Raw genomic sequence first — 9,681 nt, 5'->3', positions numbered from 1 at the left:
AGCGATGAGGGCTCCCCTCAGCCTCCTCTGCTCCAGGCTGAACCCCCCCAGCTCCCCCAGCCGCTCCCCAGCAGCCTGGGGCTCCAGACCCCTCCCCAGCTCCGCTGCCCTTCTCTGGACATGCTCCAGCCCCCCCAGGTCCTTCGGGGAGGGAGGGGCCCAACCCTGACCCCAGCACTCGAGGGGCGGCCCCCCCAGTGCCCAGCACAGGGGCACGGTCCCTGCCCTGCTCCTGCTGGCCACACCACTCCTGATACAAGCCAGGATGCCGCTGGCCCTCTTGGCCACCTGGGCACCCTGCTGGCTCATATTCAGCTGGCTGTCAACCAGTTCACTGGTTTCCACCTGGCACATGGGGTCACCTTCACATTTCTCTACCCCAGACACAGCTGCATTTCTGTGGTGAAGGAAATGGTCCCCTTGGAGGACAATCAGGCCTCCTTGTTCAACCAAATGCACTTTGAGATACCCGGATAAGAAGAACCAAGGGTCTGTTAAGGCAATAGGAAGAGCCAGAGTTTCCTCTTACTCCTGCACACTAGGAGTAACTTTATGTAAGTGTCACCGAGGTAAGCAAGAGCAGAACCAGATGTGCGGCACAGCTACAAACAGGATGTGAAAATAAACTCATTACTCCATCTGCCCACCGTAAACAGCGTGAAATTAGCAGCAAGCGAGGAATAAAAATCCAGACAAATGGCCTTTTAAAGAGAGCAGAGGGAGCTGGAAGGTCTGCTATTAGAAAAGCAGAGGCACAGAAAGCCCAAGCCATGCACAGCCCGGTGCATATCCCGAGCGCCCTGCTGTCAGGGGCAGAGGTGGAGGAAAATCCCGCAGTGGACAGTCTGCAAGGTGCAGGCTTTGAAGGCAAAGCCAGAAAGTCCACTCCATCTCGGGGAGAGAAGAGCTGATTTCGCTTTTGTCCCTGCCTGTTAGGAAGCACCATCTATTTCATAAGTCACAGAGATGGGGTTTTTTTTTCCCTAAGAAGCACTCTCTTAATGTTGCATAAAATTACTCTCTCAGGGGTAGTGTGAGGAGGAAAACGTGGTGTTATGTTGTCTCAGTTGCAAAGACATCACTAACAATAAAAGGCCCTGAATGATTTGGTTTTTAAGTGACGTGATTATGGAACGGGTCATTCGTCACGCTCCACTTCACGTTGCTTCAAGCACCTCTGTCATAAAGTCTGAATAGGGGTGTTTTATGCTTTGGGCCTGGGCTGTAAATATTCACCCCTGGCCTTTGTTCTATGAAGCGAGTCTCAGCTTGAGGATATATTTACTTAAAATTTTTGCAGGAAAATTTCTCAAATGGTCAATCTGCTTGATTTATTTAAAGCGGGATCCCAAAGTGTTTTACAGCTTTTACAGGCTGGCTGTGTTTATAACCATCCTGGGGAGTATCTTCTGCAATTCATGTAGCGGAGAGGGGGAAAGAGGGTCATAATTTCTATTTTAACCTACTTTTCTAGCAGCTGACATGACACTGACAAAGTCATCTCTTCTAGAATAAAACCTGCCATGCTTTATCCTTGTCCAGAGGAGATCCTTTGGAGAAAGCCAGAGCAAAATAAGTCAAGCATTTTTTTCCCTCCCCATATGGATTCTGCTCAGATATGTGCATGGAAAATTCAGTGGTGTCTGAAAGCAGAGACTATGAGCAGCTCCGGCTCACTTTATAGATCTCAGTGAAACTGCAGAACAAATGATATTTCAAGGAAACTGGTTCCTTGTGTTCGGAGTTCTTCAAGATATGACAGCCCAAGGCAGAGTTTCCTACATGTTGGAAATAATTTCTCTCTCCACATTTGGCACATCCAAACAAGCCTTGAGTGCTAAATAAACCAGGTCTATGAATAAATCAGGGTTAGGAGAACTCAAATTTGAGGTGTTGTGAGATTTGAGATAACTGAGAGCTTGACGTTGGCCATGAGGCACTTTGAAATTGTCTGGAGTTTGATGAAAGGTTTTGCATTTGAGACGCCATTGGGATATTTCAGGAGGAAACCTCCTGGTGGGTTCATCTGAAGTTTGTAATAAACGTAATTGAAATATCTGAACTCCAGCTGCTACCTTCTACTCTAATCAAGAGCAACAGAAGCAGCTCCTTCTTAACAAACACCCTGTGACTGCTGAGAGAAGAGAAATGGATATACTGGGCTCAAGGGGTGAACTGGGAGGGCAGCAGAGGCAGATGCAGAAATGTAGGGCAGGAGAGGTAGAGGGTGGAAAGAGGAAAAAGGGACTTCATGGAAAGACCAGTAGACTCTTGGAGAGAGGGGAGATCTCATGAAGCCCTCAGAGCTGGAAATCCGGGCCCCACATTTTTCCCAGGAGAGAGGATTTTCTAATGTTCTCCAAGTTGGGTCTCACCAGGAGCAGACCCTGAAGGGTCTGGTTCAAAAACCAGATGGTGCCCCCACCTTATCATCTACCCCATGAAGGTAAAGTATCCTTACCCTTCTGGTTCCTATTCAAAGGGAAGTCAAGTTCTGTTAGGAACAAGGAGTTCTTCTGGGAAGCATGTGAGAAATCCTCCTTTAAGGTCATGACAGCAGTTTCTGGTTTTATTGTACAGCAGGATCCAAAATTATGTTATAGGCACAGGGAGTGATTCTCCCTTTCCACAAACCAGGTTTCCCTCTTCATCACCACCCCCAAGCCATGGTGCAGTCATGCCTGACCTACGTCAACATGCTCCAGAGCATGACACCAACTGGAAAGTGTGCAATTTGCCTTGTCTTTGACCCCTGTCTCCTCCCCTGCCATGCAGCTGTGAGCCTTGGAGCGAGCACAGGCCAGGAGCCATCCCCAGGAGTCAGTCTGCATGTGGCCAGCCTGCTTTAGAGGGGAAGAGCATTTAATAGCATGGAAATGGTCTGCTCCGGGCCATGGGGGCACAGCACCACTGAGCCCTGCTGACCATGTTTAATTTACTGGTGGTGCATAGAGTAATAATGTCTTCCTCCCATGCTTTCCTCTACCTTTTCAGCACAGGGAACAGAACACTTTTGGTATTTTTGCAAGTAACTGAGGAGACTTTACAGAAGCTTGGAAAAGCTAAGACAGAATGGTGGGAGTCCTGGGGAGGTGGTCACAGCGAACAAGGGCCAACTCCTGGGACAGATGTGGGCTGACTCCATGTCAAAACACCCCACACAGAGCCATTCATAGGCTCAGAGAGGTGTAGGCAGAGTTAAATGATGTGCAAGGAGGACAGGCTGGGGTCTCCATAGCATTGGACTGCTGTTAACTCTGGTGGGCAGAAATGAGATAAAGAGCTGGGGGAGCAAAGTGCTTGGAGAGCTTTTTGTGCTGCAAGCAGGAAAGAGCAAGCACCAGGAACTGGTTGAGTCTCTGCCACATATAGTCCTGCTTCCAGGCTGAGCCCATCCAGGGTCACTCTCCAAAATCAGGAAGAACCTGGTCTCCAGGAGAGAGGTGAGCTCTCCTGCTCCTCAGCTGGAAGCCACATGCATCTCACTGCTGCTGGTGACCCAGCAATAAGGGAGAGAGGGATGGGTTGAGGTCTTGAATCTCAGGTTGTGCCTTGTCTCCTTAACATCCCTCCAACTTCCTTTCACCCACTCCTCTTCCTCTGCGACGCTACTGAGCAGTGCTGCAGCACGCTCAAGCAGCCAGTGCGTTTCAGCCCTACCACGGGGGCAATCCATGAGTAGGAGTGGGAAGTCCGGGCTTTTAAACCCTCCAGTAACCTGTTGGAGAGGGATCTGCCCACTTAAAGACTTCAGAAGCAGGGTCATTGCTTGTAGAGTGGACGGTGATGTGAGGGATTTCCATCTCTGCATGTGAAGATGGACATCCCAGCCTGGTCCAGCTCATGGGAGATACAATTCATTTCCTACCCGGGGTTGCTCCATCACCCTCACACCCCTTCTCTGGCTTTCTTGCAGAAGGTATGGCGGAAGCTGTCAGCTCGAGCAGGGACTGCCTTCAAGCAGGCGAGTCCTGCACCAACGACCCCATCTGCAGTGCCAAATTCAGAACCCTCCGGCAATGCATCGCAGGCAATGGAGCCAACAAGCTGGGCCCCGATGCCAAGAACCAGTGCCGGAGCACCGTGACTGCCCTGCTCTCCAGCCAGCTGTATGGCTGCAAGTGCAAGCGAGGCATGAAAAAGGAGAAGCACTGCTTGAGTGTCTACTGGAGCATCCACCACACGTTGATGGAAGGTCAGTTGAGCAGGGTACTCATTTCTGATGATCTTCCTCAAAAGGAATTACTGCTGGGGCTTTCTACAGAGCTCCCCAGCACCAAAGCGGCTTCAAAAAAGGTCACCATTATAGTATCCCCTTCCCTCTCAAGACCTGCTGACCCCCACGGTAATGACATTTTGGGGAAAGCAGAAATCTGAAAATCTGAGACACCTCCTTCCTTTTTTTGAACCTGGCCTCTTTTTTATGATGTTCCCAATATACCCTGAGATCTTTTTCTGGGGAAATGCATGGTTTGTTTTGCATCTAAGTATGCTAACCAAGACCATGAAAGCCATGGATTTTACAGAAATGCTGTAGAAAGTGCGGGCACTGAGGAAAAAACAGCATGAACTTAAAAAAAAAAAAAATCACTCTCTTGGAGGTTCTCAAGTGCACCACTGTCTTTGGGTTAGTGAAGATTTGGGGCTGGTGACATCAAGTTGGAATTTAAAGTGTTCCCAAGTGTTCCAAGTGTTGGATTTTGACGTTTTTTAAGAGTCACCATAAAAGTGCACCTCAGTGGCCATAACTCTTCCTTGTCAGGCTGGTGAGTATTTTATGCACCATGAAAATTAAAATGGGGAATAAAACAGAACCTTCCAGCCATGGGCTGTGAAATAGATTAATAAAACACTGCTGGCTGAAAACTGAAAGGAAAGGTGCAGGAGTGATAACACAGGCCAAAAGGGCAAGCAAAACAAAGAAGATGGAGATTATAATGCACAGGCTTGCCAGAAAAGGAACTGCTTGATCAAGTTCCTGGAAAGCTTTTGGGTGCCACTGCTTGCAGGGTGCAGAGCATGGTGATATGAACTGACTGGGGAAATAAGAGACCTCAGCACCCTCCAGGATCCAACCTTTCCCATAATTACTTGCCAGGTGAACTTAGAATCATAGAATGTTTTGGGTTGGAAGGGACCCCTAGAGGTCATCTAGTCCAACCCCCCTGCAGGGAGCAGGGACACCGCTAACTAGATCAGGTTGCTCAGAGCCCCGTCCAACCTGGTCTTGAATGTTCCCAGGGATGGGGCCTCCATCCAACTTGTTTGCATTGAAGTGAAGCCCAGGGAAGAGGTGGCAATCCAGCCTCTCCATTCATCTTAACAAGCTGCGTTGCAACCCCTTCCCTGCTGACCTTCGTGGCCTGAAGGTTTGGACACAGTGGTGCTGCAGGACAGTGATGTCAGGAGGACTTCCAAGACTGGGACCACTTCTGGAGGAGCAGGGAGAGGATGGCAGGGAGCGCTGGGAGCAGGCAGGGTCCAGGCATGGGTCTCCAGATGGAGAGTAGGAGATGGGTGCTGGATGGCCAGGCTGGATGGGCTGTCTGCCCAGTGGCTTGGGACCTCTCTCTCTGGGATGACTGTGAGAGGGCTGTTATCAGACTTCCAAGAACCTGCCCTACTTAGAATCATAGAGAATCATTTAGGTTGGAAAGGGCCTTTAAGCTCATCAAGTCCAACTGTTCCCCTACCCCTGCCATCCCACCCCCAAACCCTGTCCCTAAGCACCATGTCTGCCTGGGGGACTCAACCCCTTCCCTGGGCAGCCCCTTCCAGTGCTTAACAAGCCTTTTGATGAAAAAAATTTTCCTAATGTCCAACCTAACCCTGCCCTGGCACAACTTGAGGCTGTTTCCCCTCATCCCATCACCCATTACCAGGGAGAAGAGACCAACCCCACCTCACTACAGCCTCCTCTCAGGCAGTTGTAGAGGTAACTTCTCCTCTGCTGTTGTGTCCTGAGCCCCGCATTTTTTTCAAGCACCCGGTTCCCTTGCAATGCAGATTCACCCTCCCAAACCTTTGATTTCCTTGCCTTAATTTCCCTGGGGAAATATATTTAATAACAGTCACATGTTTCAGAGTCCTTACCCATGTCTAATTGACTGAGAAAGGAAGCCAATCCACATGCTCCGTGTAGGGCTTCGTCTCTCAGTCATACGCACCCAGGAGGCTGTAAAAAGCTTCCTATAAGCCCTCTTATAAAATCAATTGTGGAAGTGTGTGCTCAGGGAATTTACAAAGCATACTATTTACTCAGCTTCTCTTGAGCGCGCCTGTGTTTAGCCACCTTCCCATTTGGAGACACAATAACATGATGACAACCCGATAACAATTCTCTGATAAGGTGCTATATCATCAGGACATAAAACTGCTATGCTGGAACATACAAATGGGCCCCTCTCCAGTCAGTAACGATGCAAGATATTTCAATGAAGGTGTAAAGCTGCCTTGTAATGCACCTGTGGTAATTGCACAGGGCTGTGTACCCTGGGAGCCATTTCATCCTGACCGCAGCTGGTGATCAGCATATGCCCGGAGCATGAGGTTTGATGGTCCTTTTATCCCAGCCAGTACACCTGCTGCTGCTGTCCGTATCCATCTAAATACCTAATAAAAAAAAAAAAAATGATACCGAGCTGTTTGCTTCAATAATATTCTGTGGTATCCATCAGGATGACGGGGCATTACAGACCATTGAGCGGATGAAAGGGAAGCACCAATTGAATAAAATGAGCTTCCCGGCAACTTAAAAATGAAGAGGGAAAGTTTCTGCGGGAGCTTCGGGTCATTAGCTCCATGCCAAGTAAGAAAGGGCTGTTGGCAAGGAGAAAGGGAGAGGTGTTAATAAATACGAAGGTGTGTGTTGCCACACACACAACCCTGTGTGCGGACCTGGCTGTGTCCTAGAAATGGGTGAGGACCGTTGACCCAGGAAGGGACATATAGGAAATAGCAAGAATGGTGGTGGAAAGACCACGTATGTAGGGAGCTGGTGGTTTGAACTCTTGCCCTTGAGCAACAGCCTGTGCTACAGTTTGGTGTCCTCAGTGGCAATCCCTGTAAAGGGGCCCAAGACTTGAGCTATAGAGGGTTGCAACTCAACGGATCCTCAAGAGGCTGTCCTACTGCAAAGCTGTGATATATTTTTAAAAGCCAGTTACATCCTATTCCCTTCTCTAAGGATACGGTCACACACCAGTTCCTGTGACTCTGGGTATCCATTTACTTACGGCCTTCAGAGCACACATCCTCTTGGACCCACCAAGCAAACCTGCACTGCTGCTGTTGAACCTTGTACGTCTTCGTCATCCCTCAGGAGCCTCAGCTGCCTTCTCACCACCTTCTCTTTTCACCCCAGGCATGAATGTACTGGAGAGTTCCCCTTATGAGCCGTTCATCAGGGGCTTTGATTACGTCCGGCTGGCATCCATCACTGCAGGTAGGTGGGTGGGAAGATGCTCTTACTCTTACTGGTTCAAACTGGAGGGAACTGGCTGTGGGATCAAGCGCTACAGACAGGGCAGTCCTTTGTGCTCTCTTGTAGTCTCTTCACAAATCCTTGCATGGTTCAGGTCCAGCAGTCATTTTTCCAAGAATCATAGAATCGTTTAGGTTGGAAAAGACCTTTAAGCTCATCAAGTCCAACCGTTCCCCTACCCCTGCCATCCCACCCCCAAACCCTGGCCCTCAGCACCGCCCCTGCCCAGCTGTTAAATCCCCCCAGGGCTGGGGACTCGACCCCTTCCCTGGGCAGCCCCTTCCAGTGCCTGACAGCCCTTGCGGGGAAGAAGTTTTTCCTAATGTGCAACCTAAACTTACCCTGGCACAACTTCAGACCATTCCCCCTCATCCCATCGCCCGTTACCAGGGAGAAGAGACCAAGCCCCACCTCACTACAGCCTCCTTTCAGGCAGTTGTAGAGGGTGATAAGGTCTCCCCTCAGCCTCCTCTTCTCCAGACTAAACAACCCCAGGTCCCTCAGCTGCTCCTCATAAGACTTGTGCTCCAGACCCCTCCCCAGCTTGGTTGCTCTCCTCTGGACATGTTCCAGAAGCTGCTTATGATTCCTGTGCTAGACTGTTACATGTCCTAGGAAGAATCATTTGTGATTTTCGTCCTTTGGCTTTTTCATGTCAATACTGTGAAGGGGCTGTGGTAGGAAGACCTCTTCTGATGAGCTGATCATCAGTGGGCTGATTCTCCATAGCAGGTGGATGACCTGTGCCATGCAAACACCCTGCTGAGCAGGAGCTGCTTGGGTCTCGTTAGGTATGAGCAGGTGCTTCCACAGCAGCCATGGGGTCAAACTCTGCAGACAAAAAGGTCAATAGCCTGACCTATGGGTTGATCCCAGCCACAGCCTTTAACCTTATGCCCTGAGGGCAATCTCAGGACTCAGACCTATGTTCTGCTCTGCATCATGTAATCCACTTAATAGCGTGAGCAGAGCTGCCTGACACCTTTTGACCCCCTTGAGGGCATGAACCCCCGGCTCAGCAGTTAAAAGGTCAGTGCGGTAGCTATTAAGCCATCCATCACCAACATCACAGCTGCCACCACAACCAGCGTTCAACTCTGCTTATGCACCACAGCCATGGGGAAGCTTTGCCGATGGAGATTTTTCTTACCAACCTATGCGCCTGGGAGCAGGTAATGCCCTGCTCGTGTGTCCCTGGCAGACATGCCAACACAGCAAAGTTCTTGCAGCAGTTCCCAAATGTGCACCTGACTCTGGGGTGGCATCCACAAGCTGGAGTGCACCCAAGCGAGCAAGGAGCAGCAGGTCCCTGCAGCCAATGGATGTCTGCAGTCCCCACAATGGCAAGACATGTGTCAGGTGAAAATGTCCAGGAGCAAATTAACCCATCAGCCCTCGACAATCTGAGCAGCGAGGGAAAGGGGGGTGCTCCCTGACCTCACATCTTCTTATTGACTCCACTTGACTGATTTGAGCACAGAGAGTGAAGCATGCACAAAGCTGTTTGCTGGGTCATGGCCTTCTTTACTACAGTTTTTCCCTTTCCACTGAAAGTCCTACAGGGCTCTTCAGTGCACGGCGAAATCTAGGGATGGGGATTTTCATGCATGGTTAACACATTGTCAGGTTTTTAAAGCAGACTGAAACCGGTTAGGCAGCAAAGTGAGTGGACCCAGAGCAGCCGGGATATGTACCAAAAGACTCAGCATCCACCTAGGGACATGAAGTTTCTTGAGTTAACATTTTTTTTTTCCCTATTAATAGGTTAAAATAGGTTAACCTATTTTTTTTCCCTAAATAGGTTAACCTATTTTTTCCTATAGTATTTCCCTATACTCATCAACACCTCCTATAGCATAACTCATGACTTGCCACCCCATGATCATACGGTCAGCATTGCCAAAGGACCCTCTTTCAAATCTAACCAAAAAAAAAAAAGTTCCCAAGCACTTGTTGAGACCTAAGACATCCCCATGACCGTATGCCAACTCAGAGCAACAGATATTTTTAACCCAATTTTACATAAACAATATATGGCCACTATTAAAACTGTACAGATGGAATTATCTCCCTCCGCTCTAATTGTAGTGGTGATTTAAAAAAGCACATCCTCTGCTGTTGCGTGGGAAGGGGAGAAAAGCTAGTGCGTTCCCTCTGGTTCATTAGCTGAATGGGTAATGAAACCCTTCCAAGCAACT

The 9,681-nt window shown here is 49.3% G+C and overlaps 1 protein-coding gene across 1 annotated transcript in view; it reads left to right on the top strand.

The window, feature by feature from the left end:
• The first annotated feature begins 770 nt into the window (after positions 1 to 770).
• Positions 771 to 9,681, top strand: part of GFRA4 (GDNF family receptor alpha 4) — an 18,392-nt gene continuing 9,481 nt past the window's right edge. Inside the window, exons 1-4 of the mRNA XM_009639563.2 lie at positions 771 to 852; positions 3,449 to 3,463; positions 3,917 to 4,195; positions 7,364 to 7,444. Coding sequence (XP_009637858.2) covers positions 771 to 852; positions 3,449 to 3,463; positions 3,917 to 4,195; positions 7,364 to 7,444 — 457 coding nt within the window. The remainder of the gene's footprint in view (positions 853 to 3,448; positions 3,464 to 3,916; positions 4,196 to 7,363; positions 7,445 to 9,681) is intronic.

Source organism: Egretta garzetta, unplaced genomic scaffold (genome assembly GCF_000687185.1).
Source record: "Egretta garzetta isolate BGI_Z169 unplaced genomic scaffold, ASM68718v1 scaffold265, whole genome shotgun sequence".
NCBI lineage: Eukaryota > Metazoa > Chordata > Aves > Pelecaniformes > Ardeidae > Egretta > Egretta garzetta.
This window is presented reverse-complemented; position numbering and strand designations above follow the sequence as displayed.